Here is an 18932-nt window from a genome sequence, read left to right on the forward strand (position 1 = left end):
AACCATCATCAAATCTTCTTTAGCATTCTCAGCCTTCTCTATCCCAGCTGGCACCAGAATAGGCTCTCCCTTCTATCACCACATCGTTTATTGGGCTCTAATACTGTTTCCCACTTTTCAATACCCAGCCAATTCACACATATTCAGGTGAGTTCATTCCCAGAGTGGGAATTTCCTCCACTGTAGGAATCAGCACCTCCTGCAGGTGCTCTGCCCCGGAGGAGCCACAGGGTTTGGGGCAGTTGTCTCTCTGGGGCATGTTTGCAGTGATTTAGGTGCACATCCAGAACAGGAGCCCAAACCAGAGTCTGGCAGTCACAAAAGCAATCTCTCACCCCTGCACTAGTGACAGAATTTGGCAGCAAACACTTCATTTTTAAGGCTGCTTCTCCTCCTAGGTTCTCTGCTGGCACTGCGCAGCCTCTGCTTTCTGTGCACAGCCAACTAAAAGTGACACACTTTTGGGGACTCCGATGAAGCTGTGCCCACAGAACCTCTTTTAGCTCACAGTACTTGGGGCTGCACGTGGTATCGTCTGCTACTTCCTGCAGCTCTGTCAGAGCAGCCTCTGAGCACAGCACGAGCTGGAGCACTCCATCGTCTCCTCTGCAAAAAACAGGGAGAAAAAAGGGAAAAAAAAAAAAAAAAAAGGTAAGTGTTCCATCTCTGTGTCAAGGCATTGCTTCTATTTAGCAGCATTTTCCTTTGTTCTGTTTTGGTCACTGTTTCTCCATGCCGTGTCTGTGCTCAAGAAATGCAGATTGTGTTGATGCCTTACCGTAGTCTAAATCTCCTTGTGACTGATGTAGTTGCTGGGTCTGTATTAATTAATTGCAGTTGATGCAGCTCCTCCTACCTGTCTTCCTTATGAATTCCATTTCCTATAAAAAACATATTTCTCTTAGAAATCGACTTTAGTTCCATTCAGGGATAGATGGTTATTAGGATTGAAGGATTTTGGCAGAATAGAGGTTGCTGTGAGGTGAGCTTTAGCTATTACTGCAGTGCATGAGCCATGAATACAGAATTATAATAGCAATATGAATGCTGGGTTTCTTTTCAGGAGAATTCACATCCAGCCTTTCCTCTCATCCTTACTATGCTGGAAAAGCAAGGCAGGCATTTAATTGTCAAGTTTACCTGCTAGCCTATAAAGACTAATTGGATACACTACATTCCTTCTTTTTCTCCACCTTTTATTCACACAGCACTGCTGATCTCTGGCACTCAGGGAGGTGGAGGCTAACTGGAGTTTAAATTAACTTTTTTTTTTTTGGTCAAATATTTTCAGAGTTGACTACTTTTCCAAAGACTATCTGGGTTTATTTTAAACCTGTCCTTCTCATAATCCCATTTAGAGCTGCTGCTGCCTCTAAACCAGGAGCTCTTTAACTTCCGGTAACTTCATTGTGGGGAAGAGGGGAGTGGGGGCGAACAAAAAAACCCAAAACAAAGGAGAAAAAAAAAAAAAAAAACCCAAGCACTTATTCTGCTCATTAGTACACAATGGGCAAGACTGATTTTCTTCTGAGAAGTTTTCCAAAGTTCTGTGCACAGGACACTATATTTAAAGAAATTTAAAGTTTGAATTGGGCACCCCATCTGTACATATTTCTGCCTGAAAGTGCAGATGGCTCTTTCAGGTTCAGCATTTCCCAAGCCTCTTGGAAGATACTGATCTTACAGCCTCGCCATGATCACACAAATAATTTTGCTGTCAAGTGTCAGGATGTTTTGGGAAATATCTACTAACTGGGATTTTCACACTAATAACTTCCAGAGTCGACCCTAAGTTGCCAACAAAGAATGAGATCCTCATTGTGGTAGACGTATAAAGAGCCAGAAGAGATCAGAAATGAGGATTCAGACAAACCACCACAGATTTAGCAGAAGTGAGTGTGCTCACAGAGTTGTCAGAGGCATGCATACATGCAAAGAGGAATCTTTGAGCGTCACAGTTTTTTTGGTATCACTAGTCTTAAGGGGAAAGCCCTGCTGTTGGTATGGTGAGGTAGCTACAGGAGGTGACCTAAATGTCAAAAAGGAAAATGGAAGTTCTCCAATTATTTGAGAGCAAATCAGAGGACAAAAAGAAACAAATAAATTGTGTTTCATGATAAATGGAGAAGGAGGAAATACTTGTGTCTAAGTTCAGAGCACTGTTAAAAATAGGATTGTTTCAAGTAAAAAAGGCACTGTGGTTTTTGCAAGGCTTTACAAATCCTACTTGCTCAGAGACATCCACTTTAGACAAAAGCAAAACAATTTTAAGATTAAACTACCTAGACTAGTCAGTAGTAGCCATTATGTCAGTGAGCCCAGGTCTGACAGATCATTAAATTATTTTGGCAACTCTTTGCTCTGTTTTTCCCCAGCATCATCTTTAGTACTGATGGGGATCCACCACAGCAGCTTCCATACAGACACACAAGGGCAGGGCCAAGACCTCTGTCAGGGAGAGATAATCTACTGTCACAAGGTCAAAGCTCAACACTATCTTCACATTTTCCCACTCCTGGAAAGAGAAGCCATCCTATCTGTGCTCACTCTTTGCAGCACAGTTAAGCCATGCTCTGACTGGGGGGTTTATCAGGGATGAAAGACAAACACATTTTGGGGATGCAGAAAGAGCCTGTGATCCCTGGGACTGTAATGACTGCAGTGAAGGTGTCAGTGCAGGACGCTTGTGGATTTGGGAGTTTGATCAGATGTGTTTGGTTATGAATATGCTCAGCAACTCCACCTGAACAGTTTCTACCCCAGAGATGATTTTGAGTCACAGTAGTTTGGGGTGGACATGGCCCTGGACTGGGCCTTTCTATGGCTCTTAGTGTGTTGCTAACTGCAGGTGCCAAAGGTTTGGCAGGAGTCTCCTGTTTGAAGGCCTGGAGGCCAAGAATAAGGAGTCAGATTTTCCTTAAACCTGGCAATAAAACACATTCATCTCTAACAGTGTGTCAGCATAGCCAGACCTCCTCACCTTGTTAAAACATCCTGTTCCCTGATATCCCAGCCTGTTCTCCAACATCCCAGCCTGCTCTTTTGGCAATGCAGAGCAGTATCCATCCACTTGTATGCCTTTAGTGCCAAATCTGCTGGCACTTGGCCATGTTTCAGCATCCTTGAGCACCCTGATGCAGGAGAGAGGAATGGGAATCACCACTCTCATCCTCTTCCTCTAAAACTTTGTAGTTCCAGCACAAGCCAGGAGGAAAGTTTGGTCAGCTGGGTTTCCAAATGAGCCACTTCGTTAACAGAAGCTATATACAATTAGCCCCCAATGTCAAGGCCACCAATTAAGCTGCAATAGCTTTAGGGAGTCATTGGGCTGGAGTGCTTGGTGGTTTCAGGTGTGAAGCAGAGCTGCTCTCAGTTGCTCACTTTCACTGCCACTGCTCCAACACCTCCATTTACCTCAGCCTTTTGACTTAACAGGATTTACAGTTTAGCCTCAAATTTATGACAGCTTTTCTGGGCTTCCTGATGCTTCTCCTGGCCTTGGAGCCATTCCTCTGGCTCTGGGATCTTTTCCACACAAGCTGGTGGGTACCAGGGAGTAAATCTGCCCTGAAATAGCTGCACTCTGATGCTCTCAGGGAGGACTGAGAAACTTTGCTAGATCTGAAGTTTCAAAATCCTGACTCACAGCCTTTGAACCACGACAACAAAGTCCCTTAGTACAGGTGGATTTTGGGGTCTGTTTTTCACCTGTGGACTTCCCCATCCTACAATGTTGAAGCAGTTTTACCTGCTTTTATGTTTTATATACATTGAATAATGTGGTCTTAAACCCAGTACAAGGATCTTTTGTCAACATTTCTCTCCCTCCCACCATACATTCTTCTCTCCTGTGCAGTCCCTCTCCAGGTAGCATGGCACCAGGATACCCACTTTAGGGAAGGGTCACTTTTTAAAAGTGGGCCTTTGTCAAACCTGAATTATGACAGTTCCCCTTAGTAATACTACAGCTGCTCATTTTAGCAAATTAGCACACTAATTGTGTGCTAATCTAGATTGTGGGTAGACAGAAGTGGATGTATGGATTTATGTAAAAACCTGCACTTAGGTATTTAAAAATCTACAGTCATTGAGAGTTCACATCTATGAACAGGGTTATCTTGAGGTAAATCAAGTATCTTTCCCTCCTCAGGAAAGACTGCTGAGCCCCTCCCCTCATGAAAGGCAATTGATTAATAACTTCTCTCTTTTACCATATATCTGCTCTATTTTTATATTTATTATTATCTTCATTTTAATAACTTTATAAGACTGTATATATCTGCATTATAGCTCATATCTGCAATATAGAATTAAATATAAAGGTTGTATAACTAATCCCAGGGTCTTGCTGCTTTCAGCCTACAAATGCTGAAACTTGTTTTAACCAGCACTAGGCAAGAGAGGGGTTACCAGCTTCACCAGTGGAAGAAAGATATTTTAGGATAGAGTTGTGCTCAGGCTGGATTCCCAGGATAGCATTAAAACACTTTTTTTCTAAACAGAAGTTTGAAAATATATAGTGTCAAAAGATTTTATGTTCAAATTTGAAATGAAGTTGCTTGAAAATACATGGGTTTATGTTCAAATTTCAAATTATACAGCTTTGAATACCACTGTGTTGTGTGTGTTGGTAAAAATGATTGGTCTGATGGGTAAGCAGGTGGAGCCATGACAGTTTCTCCTTTTTATGCTGAAATTAGCTTATAGGAGTGACTTCATTTAGTAATTTGTTTATTAATAATGAAAAAAAAAAAAAAAGTAGTTCACTGACTTGCTGGGCATATGGGCCATGATCTGTTTCTATTCAAAGACACCGTAAACATTTTTCCTTCTTTCAAGAACAGCAGAGCAAATAATCCACAGCAATTTCTTAGTTTCAAGCTAAGAGACACAAAAGTTTATTTGTTGATCATTTACAGGCAGGTAGTGTAAGTTCTGCATGAGGAGAAGCCCAGGTTGAGACGTTGGAGGGGTGACATTGCTGGTGACAAGCACTGTAGGTGGCATAAATGTCACATCTGGGAACTGATGTGTTTCAATATAGATTTGAGTGTCCAACTGCCATTGTGTCAAATCGTTGTGTCAAATTCTTCCAGCACCACATTCTACTAGGGAAAGCACACAAAATCCCTCAAGAGAAACTCAGGTCCTCTTTCACTGAAGGCTGATTTATGCTTTGAGACACGCAGGTTGCTTTCCTCTACCGATATTGGAGACAGGAAGGAAAGTCTGAAGGGAAAGTTTGTTTTCATTTTAACTCTCATAGCAGTAATTTCACATCATTCCTGATATCCACATAAATGCCTCAAAACTTTTGGCTCTAACAGTAATCCCTGGAAGAGATGGATGATCAGAAAAATATTAGAAAATAAAATATATATTAATTAATGTGCTTTGCTCATCTACTCATGTTCTGAATTTCACTGTGTCTTTTTTTTTCTTCTGTCCCTGTGTATCTCAGGTGAGTTACTCCAAAGACTTTCAACCAGCCTCTGTCCAACTATTATGCTTTCTTTGACTTATCCTTCTCTTCCTTGTAACCATGTCTGTAATTTTCTTTTTTTTACTTTTTCTAATAGCAGCTATTTTTATCACTCCAACTTCTCCTTTGGAAATTTAAACAGTTTCATATGAGTAGTTCATACACAAATAACAAAAAAAAAGTAAAGCCTTTTGCTTTCCTGCTTGTTTTAATTTCCCTTTTTTTTTTATGCTTCAGTGTTACTGAAAAGACTTTTCTTGAGAAAAGATTAATGCAACTGGCCCAAATGAGAAGCAGGAGCCACTGCATTTTAGGAGTATGGAGTGTCTAACAGTTTCTAACAGTTGTCTAACAGCATGGAGACAGTATAAGAATATTAGAAATTGGAGAGTGTAAATACAGAGCAGGCATGCAGCCAATTTTAGAGGATTACCCCATCTTCCAGTGATTTGTGCTCAGGTGTTTCACGATCTCTCTGTCCTGGAAGATGAGATGTTTTGCATATCTTGAAAGTGAGAATCATGCTCAGGACAACTTCAGTTTTTGTCCCGTGCAGTGACTCTCACAGAGCAAGAAGCCTCAGAGTGCTGACAAAAATACATTGAACCTCTGATGCAAAACACAGCCAGTACCTACTGTAACACTTATGATTGGTGAGACCTAGTACATGAGGATAGGCCACAAAAAGGTGAAAACAGCTGCTTTGGAGAGGCTTTGCTCAACTGAAGCATACAGGGCAGCAAAGATAACTCATTGGAACAGTTTGTATCTCACAAATGCGCTCTTGGATATTGCTCATCCTTGTCATCATCACAATGTTTTACCCTTTATAAATGCTTGAAAATTGCTGGGTGTGATAAATCTCTTGAGTTCTGGTGTTCAAACCAAAACTGACCATCACAAATACTAATAGAAAATGGCACCTAGTTTTTTTCAACTGTGTAATTATTACTGTTTTTCATTTGAATTAATATTTCAGATGCAGGTTAGCCTCAACATCCCAGAGGAAGACAGAACTGGGAATCGTCTGGGCTGAGCCAAGCATCAAACTATTAAACTCTAAAGGTCTGAGAAGATAGGAATGTGCTTTCAGTTGAAGAGGGTTGTAGAGGCACAGAGAAGTTGACTTTAGTCACAGAGTAGATTGTGGTGTTACTTCCTTCCTATTAAGGGTGTGTCAACACAAAAGAAATGTCACCAGAAGAAATGTCATAAATTGTCTGCTGAGTGCTGCTTTGTGATCTTCAGTTTGAGGGAGAAACCTCTCTGCAAGCCTGGAGAACTGAGTGGAGGCAAGTGAGGCTCTGAACTGGGGGTGGATGCAGTGGCCAGTGGAAGAAGCCTCTTCCCTGGACAGGGCAGAGAGCCTGGAGAAGGTGAGGAGTGGAGTAAATGGGTGGCCTCCTCTCCTCCTTCCTTATATTGGGCTGGGGCTTAGAGCACTCCTGCTGGGAAGGATACAAGCTCCCAAGCTGACAGGCCAAAGCTTCAGGACAGTCTTTCAGCACCTGATTTTCTTTTGAAGTGTAAGTCCATGCCCATGGCTGCACTTGGTCAGCTGAGGCGTCGCGCTTGGCAGCTGACAGTGTTTACGGTGAAGGTCTCTTTGGTCAGCCTCACCCCAGTGGCTTAGTCCATGTGCCACACACCAAGGAAAAATGCCTGCTCCAGGCAGGTAGCTTAGAAAGTCCCAGGCATCTCCTTCCTGAGGCTCCCTCATGGGTGCTGAGCATGGAAAGGAGACTTGGAGCAAAAGTGAGAGGGGAGGAGGCAAGACAAACAAACAAACATTGGGGAGACATGTGTCCACAGATCTCCTCTACTGCTTCCTGCCCTGCACCATCATTGACTGCAGAAAGGAGAATATCCAGTCATTCTGAAGATGGGACAATACTGAACTCAGCTTTTTTTTTTTTTTCAAATATGTCTAAGCTAGTCTACAACTTCATATTCATCTGCCTTATTTTTGTAGGCTGATCCCCATGTGAGATTTTGGGTGTAGGTGATACTTGGCATGAGGAATGATGGCAGTTTTAGCATTTACAGTATGATTTTAGAATGCAAACTGACAAAAAGGAGATGGATAATTTTATGTCCAGGGACAAAACTTTAGATCCCCCTTGAGAGAGCTTCTACATAGTACCAGAACCTAGTCCAACTCTCAGAGGTGGAGGGATGTGACCCTCTCTTTTTCAGTTCATGTCTGAGGAGGAACCTTTCAATCCTCCCCCATCCCACTTGCTCCACTGATGTGTCAAGTTGGCACCTATGGCACCATAAACTTTACTGACATATTTTTAAGTGATACAATGCTAACTTTCCACCTTGTCTTCTGATTCTCAGGAAATTTCATCTGCAAAAAAGAATAATGGAACGTTGTCTACACGAAAATTGTAACTCCACTTGCCCAGAACTTCCTTATCAAGAGAGTCAGACACTTCTGGTTGCTGTTTACAGCATCGTTTTTGCTATAGGCCTTCCAGCAAATTGCTTAACTTCTCTTCTTACATTTGTACAAATCCAAAGGAATAAAGTAGTTGCCATCTACATTTTCAGTTTATCACTGTGTGATCTGATGTATTTAAGTACCTTGCCTCTCTGGATTATCTATGTGCAAAACGGGCACAAGTGGACCATGGGTGACACTGCTTGCAGAATAACAGGATTCATCTTTTTCTGCAATATCTACATCAGCATTCTGCTTTTGTGCTGCATCTCTGTGGATCGTTACGTGGCACTGGTGTATTCTCTGGAATCAAGGGGGAGAAGAGAACAGAAAAAGGCCACCATAATAGTCTGTTTTCTCTTTGCTGTGGTTGCAGGAATCCACACTCCAGTATTTTACATGGAAGATAAGCAAAACTGTACAGAGGTGAAAACCTGCTTTGAGACAGTGCCCCTTGACATATTATTGGCTTCTTTCAGCTTTGCTAGATTCCTGTTTGGATTTGCCATACCCTTCACAATCCTGATTTTTACAAACTACAAAATTTTCCAAGCTATAAAAAGAAGCAGCAGCTTGACTTGTCGCCAGAAAGCCAAAGTGAAGTATGTGGCTATTGCCATTATTGTTATTTTCTTGATCTGCTTCGCTCCATATCATGTGGTGCTCATAATAAGAGCCATGTACTTTATGCTTCATCAGGACTGCCCATGTCCATTTGAAAATAAGATATATTCAATTTTTACAGTGTTGCTGTGTTTAGGCACTGCAAATGGTGTTGCTGATCCAATCATCTATGTTCTGGTCAGTGAAAACGTCAGAAAAGATTGTTACAGGAGCCTGAGAAGATGGAGATGGAACTCATCCAAGCTAAATTCATCCACTGATCACAATACTGACAACAGAAAATTGGAAATGCCAAAAGAATCAGAGGAACGGGCCCAAAGAAAAGAAAACAAAGAAATAACAGATTCATCTGACATTCAGAAGTCCTGTACCAGCGGCAGAGACCAGGAAAGTGGCAGCTAGCTGGTAGCTGCTGGAACAAATGAGAAGTTCCCAATGCCAGCTGCAGGACACAAGTTTTTATGTGCTGACATCATCTTGCATATTCTGCATGGGTCATTAACTCCTTGAGGGCACTATGGGAGCAATAATTCACATTTCTATTTGTCTCCCACAATAAACTTTGCCCACCAGTATTACTGATGAAACTACTGCTTTGCTGAGGACTCATGGAATAAACAAAGTCATTTACTTTGACTCAAAATGGGATCTTAAAAGCTTTTTTCTTTTGGACTGACTCTTTTTGTCATATGAAATAAAACCAGTTTTATCTTCTGAGCAAAATTTTTAAAAGCACTGCTGAGGAAAACAATGTACTATTCTTAATGTTGAAATTTTTGCTTCTTACCCTCTGTTCCTCTTCATGGTAAGCATGAAGAGGAACATGTACCTCCTCATGCTTACCATGAGGAGGCACATGTTCCAGTTCTCATACATGTGCTCTGCTGTTAATGTTTGTGGTTAACCAGTGGAAAATATTAAAAATGAGTAGGTCTTTCAACAAGAGCCTTGAACATTTTCCTTCTACTCTAGCATGTGATTTCAGGTGGATCACACATTCCAGGAGAATCAGATGGCAAAAAAAATGCCTGATAACAGACCAACAGTACTGCTGCTGCATTAGTCAAGATCCCGCACTGCCCTGAAATTATTAAAATGTACAATTCTAATGCTTGATAGTTTACAATTAGTAAATTTTACTTGTTTTGCAGTCAGACCTAGAATGCACTGAAATATACAAAACATGTATACATTTCCAAGTGGAGTCAGGGACTGCTTTTATGCCATCTCCAAATGTTTGTTGAACTCGTGTTTAGTTTCTGACTAAGCTAACCCTTCCCTTTTGATATTGATCCCACTTTTATTTGTGTAGGAGTCTGTAGAAGCTATGGGTAGGCTCACAGATGGTATGGAAGGTTGGCAGTCTGGAGAGCACAGTCCTTGCTCCCCACAGCTGGGAACTCCCTCAGACATGCTGGGGCAAATTTCACTGTTGCTGCTGCCACTTCTATTATGAATAACTTGTTGATAGTAGTTCCTTGTGCCTTCAAACAAGAATTAAAAAAATAAGAATGATACAAATCTGGCAATGTTTATCTAAACAACTTCTTCAAATTTTTATGTGATTCAACAGACAGATCATGAACCAGTTGGAGTACGAGTTTGTAGAGTGTTTCATAGCATCATTCCATTTAATCTGTGCTGTTGTATTTCTGTGACATGTTGAAATTATTATTGACATTGACATTTCTGCATTGAATTAATATTAACCAGTCAATATAAATACAATACTTTTTATTATCTTAAAATTGCCATAGGTATTTCTGTATATTATGTTTTATTCTTATATATTCTTACACTTTTGTAAAGAACCATCATGCCAAAATCATATATCCTCAATTTATTACATTTATTATATATTTCATTTTTTAATTATTTAATGGCTCCTCTGGTATTTATATGTGAAATGGTTTTGTCCTCAAAAGTAGTCCGCATAATACAAAATTGGAGATTGTTTCTTGGAAGAATGTGAAATTCTGTTGTGGTGCTAATTTAAAAAATCTGGATTTCTATTTTTATATGCATCTCAGAGATCAAATTCTCAAAGGTATCATGGAGAGACCTGCAAGGCGTTGAATATCTGTAACTTTCAATTGCTAAAGAATTCTGCAGCAGCAGCAGAACATGGCTGCTGACAGCCCCTGCCAGCCAGAGCACTGGTGACTCATCTCTGAAGATGCAGATGCAAATCACCCCGACCTCAGGATTTTCATAGTCTGAAAGCAAACCTTAATGAATAATAGCAGTGAGTTTAGAAGAAACCAGAGGTACAGGCTTCTGAACTGACTGACATGGATGTAAGTTAGCTATTGACCTCGATGAATTTAAACATCTCTGATGATTTTCCTCTGATAAGAAGTGAGTGTTGAGGGAGGGGATTGTCCCACTCTGCGCTGAGCTGCTGCAGCCTCACCTCAAGTCCTGTGTGCAGTTTTAGGAACCACAATATAAAAATGACATTAAGCTATTAAAGACGAACCAAAGAAGCGCCATGAGGATGGTGAAAGCTCTGGAGGGGAGGATATGAGGAGTGTCTGAGGTTACTTGGTCTGTTCAGCCTGGAGACTGAGGGGAGACCTCATCATAGTTTACAGCTTTCTCATGGTGGGAATCAGGGGAGCAGGCACTGGTCTCTTCTCTCTGGTGACAGGGACAGGACCTGAGGGATGTCCCGAAGCTGAGTCAGAGGAGACTGAGGTCAGATGTGAGAAATAGGTTCTTCACCCAGAGGGTGGTTGGGCACTGGAACAGGCACCCCAGGAAAGTGGTCACACAGCATCAAGGAGAGAGTTCAAGAAGAATTTGGACAACGCTCTCAGGTACATTATGTGATTCTTGGGTGCCCTGCGCAGACCCAGGAGTTGGACTTGATGATCCTTGTAGGTCGCTTCCGATTCAGGATATTCTACAATTGTGTGAACCAACACTGGAACCCAGTGCCACATATGTGGGGGCCAGGGATTATAAGGGTCTGATGCAAGAGTTGCAGTTCTTCTGCCTTAGTGAAGCTGCATGCTGTTCTAAATTACTACGTCATTATGCATCTTCTCTTAATGAAAATCCTTGGAGTTTCTTTGTTCAGACACACTCTGAAACAAAAGATTTAGAAGTGACAAAGACTTGTGCACCATGATCTAACTTAAAAATTTACCTAGATAATCTCCAGAGGTGCTTTCCAAACTAAAATATTCTGTGATAGATTACTGAAGAGGCTAGGGGGGTGGTACCAAGCAATGTATCCACATGAGAAAATTACAAATGCTGACTTCTTTGGATAAACAGAAAAGCAGCTTTATGGCTGAGTGAGGGCATCAAGCAACATTCCATGTTGTTAAAATATCCCATCAGATAAAGTGACTATTTCTTGCCTGATAACACAGACAATCAAGCACACAGTCTATTTTTTGTCAGACAGTGTCTGACAGTGCCACTCAGGCAAAGGAAAGGTCTCAGGACTGGCACAAGTGTGAGATACACAGCAAAGGGCACTTCTCTGTTCAGAGCAGATCTGAGGGGTGGATTGATTGTGTGGGTCTTTCCACCCTTTCCTCCTGCAGAGAAACCACCAGAGAGCCCACAAGGACTGCTTCGTGCTGTGAAGAAAGGTTCACCTGCTACATCAGATCAGCAGTTCTCAACACAGCCACCTGGACCTGTACCCATATGGATCTGGCTTTCCCAACTCAGTCCAAGCTATGAGTTAGAGAGAGTACAGAACCAAACCAAGGCTGTGCCTCCAGATTTGGTCTTTAGATGGCCAGGTCCCCACACATAAGGTGCAGAGCAGGTAAGCTGCTCACTAGTGTAAGGGGGTGGGATTGCAAAAATTCACTCTTTTATATTCAGCATTTACTCAGGTATAACTTCCATCATTTGACTAAAAGAAGAGTGGGCTACTGTATAAATAAAACATTATTTTATTTTTACATGTGTCTCAGACATTTATAATGTACCCAGGAGAAAAGCTCATTGCTGATTATTTTAAGTATGACTATAAAACATGAAGTGAATAACTTTTGGCTATGAACTAGAGCTGGCCAGACTAGTTTTTGCAGACAATATATGTGATTTGTTTGCTTATTCATCAATTTTAAGCTATATCTGAAGACTGCAATTTTTAAAGTAAATGTTTAGGGTAACTCGCTTCTAAAACTCTATTTCTGACTAAGAAATGTTTTCATGTTCTGTATTAATTTTTTTTTTTTGCTGAGAGAGGATTGCTATGATTTTGCTACAAAGCTGGCAAAACCCCATGGGAATGAACTCAGACTCTCTACATGTGACAAGTTTCTTCTGCAGTTGGTGACCTTGTGACTGCTCTCATGTACAACCTAATGTCAAATTTCTGCTGGGTAGTGAGTGATAAAATCTAACTCAGAACCAGGCTTTCAGAAATATCCACAACCCAATGGCTTTTCTGAGTGAGGATATTGTCATTCTACAGCTCACACTGTGGGACTGGTCTTCTAGGAAACTTCCTCTGTACAGTGGAATGATGCCAAAGTTCCCTGACAGTTTGGAATGCCCGTCTTATTTTCGAACTAGCACAAACTAACAGTAGCAAATAAGAATGGGGGGACTGCATCAGAGAGATGCAATAATTTTTTAACCTCTCTGGCATACAAGGAAGCATAGAGGTGCTAGCATCCCCAGAGCTGGATCTCCCAGCATGTCTTTTGCAACCGGGTCTAGAGGATGTCCTCTCCACCTCTTCAGTGCCTGCTGAAACGGGGTGGTTTGCCTGGCATTACTCTCGCTCTTTCCCTGCAGAATAAACCTCTGCACAGGAGAGGGCGCTTCTACTTGCAGCAGGGATGCAGCACGGCCTCATGATTCAAAGTGACAAGAATGTGAAGCACAAAAAGAGAAATGTTATCCCAAACTGGACTAATACTAATACCCTGGTAATAGCTGTTAGTAGCTGCCATCACGAGCTGTTGGTAAGAAAGGGTAGGGTTCTGAACTGATTATGTCTAATCTGTAATTCACATCACTGATAACTTCTAGGACTTTACTCTCTTACTCTATCCTGTAAGAAAAGCTCAGAGGTAATGAAGCAAAAACCAGCCTTTCAGACAGAAAGTCTGCTGAGGAGATATGATAAGACGTGGTAAAAATTTTACAAAACATCACATGAATATTGTCTACAAGAGCAACCTCTCACTGCACCATGAAATGATCCATCCTGTTTGGCAGTCTCCGTCAGTGACAGGGCCTGTGCATTTCAGCCCATGATCACAGAGCATCCCTCTATGTTCAAAGGTCTGTCTTGAAATATTTTCTTGAGGGCGATGAAGAATCAAAGAGAAGACAGATATTGTGGGGAAAGGGTGCTGTATGATATACAAAGTCCTTAAAAACCTTGTAAACTTTAAGTCACCGATGTTCTGAACAAATATGCAAATATCCATGTTCAGAAAGCTACTTAGAAATGCAGCAGCCTGTATCACAGTTGCCCATCTGTAAAATGTGACATTTCTTCCCTTGAGCATTGTCTGGCTCCTTGGTTTAAAATACATGCCCTGGAAGGAGATACTAGAAAGTATGAGCAGGTGTGTCTGTGCATATTCAGAGCTTATTGCAAAGGAACAGAGAACAACGTGGAGGCAAATAGGAGATATTAAAGCACAAATTCTAATTAGTCAGCACTTTCAGGTTCAGATTCAAAGTACTTTATTTGCTTCTATTTATGCTGGGGCATCAGAAATAAAAATACGCAGACTTTCATTTTAACGTTGTGTCTCCTTCTGGTAACATGGGCATTAGACCCTTGGGGATTTTGCTGGGGTTTTCCTCACTGTGACCTTCTGGTGTTTGGAGGTGTCTTCTTGTTTTCAGAAGATAAGAGTGATATTGATCTGCAGAGTTGATTTCCAGACTGGAAACACTCAGGACCAAGCACTCACGAGGCTCATACTACCTGTCTAGGCAGAGGATTGAAGACTCCATTAGCACTATTGCAGTGCTGTACACAGGAGGCCACCAGCAATAATCTCTAAAATCCCTAGTTCTTGAAGATCTATCCATGTGGACTCTGCCTCTTAAGCTCTTCCCTTCCTGACACTACTTTCATGAGTTTGGAAGCACTTTCTTAGCACCAGTTTTCTGGGATGAAGTCTCTGCCACTGAGAGTCTGACACACTTGAGACAACAGCACCATTATTTATTGATTTCATTAACTGGGGGCAGGGGAGTGTTGCCTTTCTTAAATATAGTCAAGATGAGGCTCACACTACCCACTACATGTAGTTTTCATTCTTGTATGTTTGACATTTATAGGTGATGAGGCAATGTGTTTGATACAGGACATTTGATAAGGTATAAAAAATCCTATAATTTTCCGTTTAGCTGCATGTATGGTTTCTAACTATCTCTAATTATTTTGTTCAAATCCTTCCTAAAATAAGGCTTTCAGTGGAATGGTGCATTGCTGCATCACTGGCAGGTACAGCTGTGTCCTAAAGGAAACAAATGCACAATTTTCACACTAAACTCAGGATTGGATGGAGTGATATCGAAAAGGGAAGAAAAAATATACATTAAACAGCAAGGGAACTCAGGAGTATCACCAAATTTTGCAGTCTTGACTTGTGGGAATGGCCCATCAGCAAAAGTTAGGAGATTCTAGACAGGCCAAGAACAAATCTGAAGTTTCATCAGAAACAAGAAGAGCACAAATGAGGATCTTCCTCTGTACACAGTGATGTGAAACAGATACAGGCAGATTGTAAAGTCAGAAAGGTTTGATGGGAAATTAAAAGTCAGAGGACCACTTCAGTTTACACAAAATTAGAATTCAAAGGTGTGTGTGATTTTATAACTCAGCACAGGGCTTTCCCTAGAGAGGCTGAGTGGACACTTCTTGCTTTATTAAAGGATGAGTCATTGCCTTTTCTGAGCAGAAATATTCCCCTCTCATGATAGTGGGGAAACTGGAAATTATACTAAATGTTTCTCTTTTTGTCATCCTAGCATTCAGTTCCAGATACTAGAACAAGTTCTTAGTTAAATTCCAAGATAAGAAAATAACACTGTACAAAAAAATCCCAGAAAGTAATCTTTTTTTCTTTTTTTTCTTTTTTTTTTTTTTTTTTAACCTCTGGAGATACTTAAAACCCATTACAAATAAATCAATGTGAAATTAAACCAAAGCCATGAAAACAGCCATCCTCCTTCTCCCTTAAGGCTGTGGAAAATTAAATGTGAATCTGAACTTTTTTTGCTGGACCATAGTTTCAGATCATAATGACTTCAACCCCTCAGAATTTGGAGAATGTGTGGAGTTTTTCATTTAGAAATGTAGCTTGGGCATAATCTTCCATTATGTAGGGCAATATTAATGTATAACCCTGACTTGTCCATCCTTCAGTATCATATCTAATTGAATAGCATAAAGGAAAGTTTTTATGAAAGCCACATATCATTGAAATATTCAATATATCAGTCAACTATGAGTTGTGACCCTACTGCCTCTATTCTGAACCACGTAGAATTTTAATCTCAGAAATAACACTGAGAGGTTAATTCACCCTTTTCTATACTTCCAGCTTTTGTTTAGGATAAATTTTTTTGTGTTTTCCAGTGTAATTCAAGTTCTGAACGGTTTTTAAGTCAGAGTATAATGTTTTTCGAGTAGTTCACTGTAGTCACAAGAGGGCACCAGACTCTACCCTATTTTTCCTGCTGGGCAAGGTGGACCTCACACTGGAAGAAAAAAAACATTACTACGTCTTATATCCCTAAAGTTCACATCCTGTAAACATAATTTGTAAGACTTTGTGCTGCTCCCAGGTAGAACAGTCTGTACAGAGGAGTGTGTTTGTGTGCTTATCCTCACCATACAAATAGCTGTTGAGCCAGACTCAAGATCAGGCTATAGTATTTATCCAAATATGGCAGAAACACAACGTTTTTCAAAGGACGGCTACAAACAAGCTGAGAAACAAGAAAAAAAAACAAAACAAAACCAAAAACAAAACAAAAACAAAAATAAAAACAAAATAGAGAAATCACAGGGAGAAAGAGACAATTCCCTTGCCTTAAAAAATGGAGGATGATGGAACTCGCCAGGATCTGTCCATGATTCCCCGAAGAGGATGTAAGTGGCAGGAGGCAGGCAGACCAGCTAAGGCATTCAGTTGAGCCCCATGCAGTATCTAAACACCCAGCAAATTCTAAACAACTCTTTGATGAGCCCCACCTTGCCTCTCTGCCTCGGCAAACCTCTCTCCACATCATCCTGCACCACTGCTCACAGCAGCTCCTGCGACTTTATCCAAGTCTGTTGGCATTTGGTGCTATTTGTAAGTAACGCCAATTAAAGATTTATTAGTCCATTAATATGAGGCATGTTGAAATGATTGCTGGGAAACCACTGGCTACTGGCAGACCACCAGGAGAAAGGAGTTAACATTCCTTTACTGCTACAAAAGTCAAGGCTGTCATTCCCATCGAGGTGCAGGACCAGAGCAGAGAACAAGACCAGCTCACAGGCTGTTATCTCTGTTCATAGTCATGCTTCTGATTGGGTTAACCCTTTAAACACATGGCACACATGTGTTAGCAATCACTCTCTTAGGAAAAAAAAAATCACATTTTTAATATGTCTTTTCATGCCTTAGTTTACCTACTTCTTATCCTCACTTTTTGATACTCTTATTAAACTGTTATTGTTTGGTTCCTACTATAATTTATATTTTTACAGACTATGGAATCTGCTAAGCCGCCAGCAAATCAACATCAGCAATAATTTGTGGCTACAGTACATTTTCCTTTTAACGTAATGATTCATCAGACTCTCAAATAAAATTTGGAAACAATCCAAACACTCCAATAAGCCATCACAGCCGCTTTCTAGTCTTCAAGGCTCATAGAGGGTCATTTAAATTTGCAGATAAAGCATTCATTTCTATAACCAGCATATTTCTCTTACTGATGCTTAATTTTATTCTCCTTGTTATTTATGATGGGTCTAAAGAAAATCACATTTCTGCTTTGGAAAATGTAAAACAACTAATGCTGTCAACACCTTGTTACCAAAGTCTCAACTACCAGAATTATTATTGCATATGAAACTCAGTGTTCTTATTTTTCTACTTTTCCCCCATAGATTTAATGGTCCAAATGCTTACCAACTTTAAGGAAAGCTTTAAAATAAATAACTACACCATATATTCCTGAAAGTTTTGTTAGTTTTATCTGTGCTTTTGAATTAAAACTCTCCAGTCTGCCATGACTGCAGAAATTAGTTTCCCACTGATACTGTAATTTTCAAGGACACGGCTTGTAGGAACAGCATGGTGCCTCCTGAAAGGCTGGTTTCAAGAGCAAAACACTGTAATATCAAAAGATGCAGAACAGCAAAGGTGCAAGCTCAAATCTGGACTAAAAGATTTGAAAGCCACACTCTAATATATGTTCAAAAATATATGAAAAAAGGAATTATTCATTAACTTCTTCAGCCTGCAACCACTCCAGGCTATTTTGTTCTTACAGTATCTGCTGTTTCAAAGGAAGGTAGAGCTGATGGGGGAGAAAAGATCTTCACATGACCAGCACAAACACATTCATCAGAAACAGACTAGCTCCTGAGATGAAAATACTGTTCTTAGCTGGCTGGAAAGAAAGGAATACCTTGTGTACTGACAGGCTGCACATGGTTTTTCAGCCTGTGGGTCCTATTTAATAGTAGATGCTTAGTTGCTATAGCAACTGTCATAGCTTATGGTATTTATGCTTAGATACAGAACACATATTTTAAGCAGCACCAGATAACATGGCATTCAATTATCCAAAATGCACATTTTAAAAAAATCCCTATTAAGAAGTAGATGTGTTTTTCTAGTTATTAAAAATCCTTTCTAAGGCAGCACTTTTGCAACAACAAAACAATCTCGTCCCTCACAAACGTAAACCTGAACTATCACAATGAGCTACCTTAAAATAAAATCCCAAACATTCAGCACTTTAAAATCCATCTTTGCTGACTGCTGGTGTAACATTTGGGGACTTTTGCTGTTTGGTCCAGTGCATGGTGCTTTGTCATTAGAGGTTCCTGTTGTCATTAACTTGGTATCATCTGGGCTTTGTTCCTCCTGCCAATGTCCACTACAATACACTTTTCACCTGCCATGGAGAACACATTCTCTGAATTTGCTGGCAACTGTAGATCTTGTTGAAAACACTGCTTTTTACTTTTATTTTGTCACATCATCCTGGTTCAAGAGATTAAACAAATACTGTAATGAGGGCACTCTTTCTTTCAGTACCTTTCCACTGTAAGAGGAAACTCATGGTCACTAACTTCAACAATGAGGGCCTGTGAGGGGTCTTTAACTCCAACCAAACCATTTTAGCCAGGCAAGCTAAGAGAGTTAGTGG

General features: G+C 40.6%; 1 protein-coding gene and 2 long non-coding RNA genes across 3 annotated transcripts; 1 reads left to right on the forward strand and 2 right to left on the reverse strand.

Annotated features, from left to right (window-relative positions):
- Nucleotides 1-6636: 6636 nt before the first annotated feature.
- Nucleotides 6637-8954, forward strand: GPR132 (G protein-coupled receptor 132). The gene is made up of 3 exons (XM_068192223.1): nt 6637-6858; nt 6921-6934; nt 7841-8954. Exons 1-3 carry the CDS (start codon nt 6802-6804, stop codon nt 8952-8954), a joined length of 1185 nt encoding a protein of 394 aa, XP_068048324.1. The 5' UTR covers nt 6637-6801.
- On the reverse strand, nt 8366-9943 carry LOC137475193 (uncharacterized). Its single transcript, XR_010999737.1, has 2 exons — nt 9396-9943; nt 8366-9334 (listed from the first exon to the last, which is right to left on the reverse strand). It is a non-coding gene; the product is annotated as an uncharacterized lncRNA (long non-coding RNA).
- A 4258-nt stretch (nt 9944-14201) lies between these two features.
- On the reverse strand, nt 14202-16512 carry LOC137476616 (uncharacterized). The gene is made up of 2 exons (XR_011000461.1): nt 15669-16512; nt 14202-15583 (listed from the first exon to the last, which is right to left on the reverse strand). It is a non-coding gene; the product is annotated as an uncharacterized lncRNA (long non-coding RNA).
- Between the last annotated feature and the right edge of the window lie 2420 nt (nt 16513-18932).

This window comes from Anomalospiza imberbis, chromosome 6 (assembly GCF_031753505.1).
Source record: "Anomalospiza imberbis isolate Cuckoo-Finch-1a 21T00152 chromosome 6, ASM3175350v1, whole genome shotgun sequence".
NCBI classification, from domain to species: domain Eukaryota; kingdom Metazoa; phylum Chordata; class Aves; order Passeriformes; family Viduidae; genus Anomalospiza; species Anomalospiza imberbis.

Excerpts from the sequence above, each read along its gene's own strand:
- GPR132 (XM_068192223.1), top strand. The coding sequence starts at position 6,802 with ATGCAGTGGCCAGTGGAAGAAGCCTCTTCCCTGGACAGGGCAGAGAGC.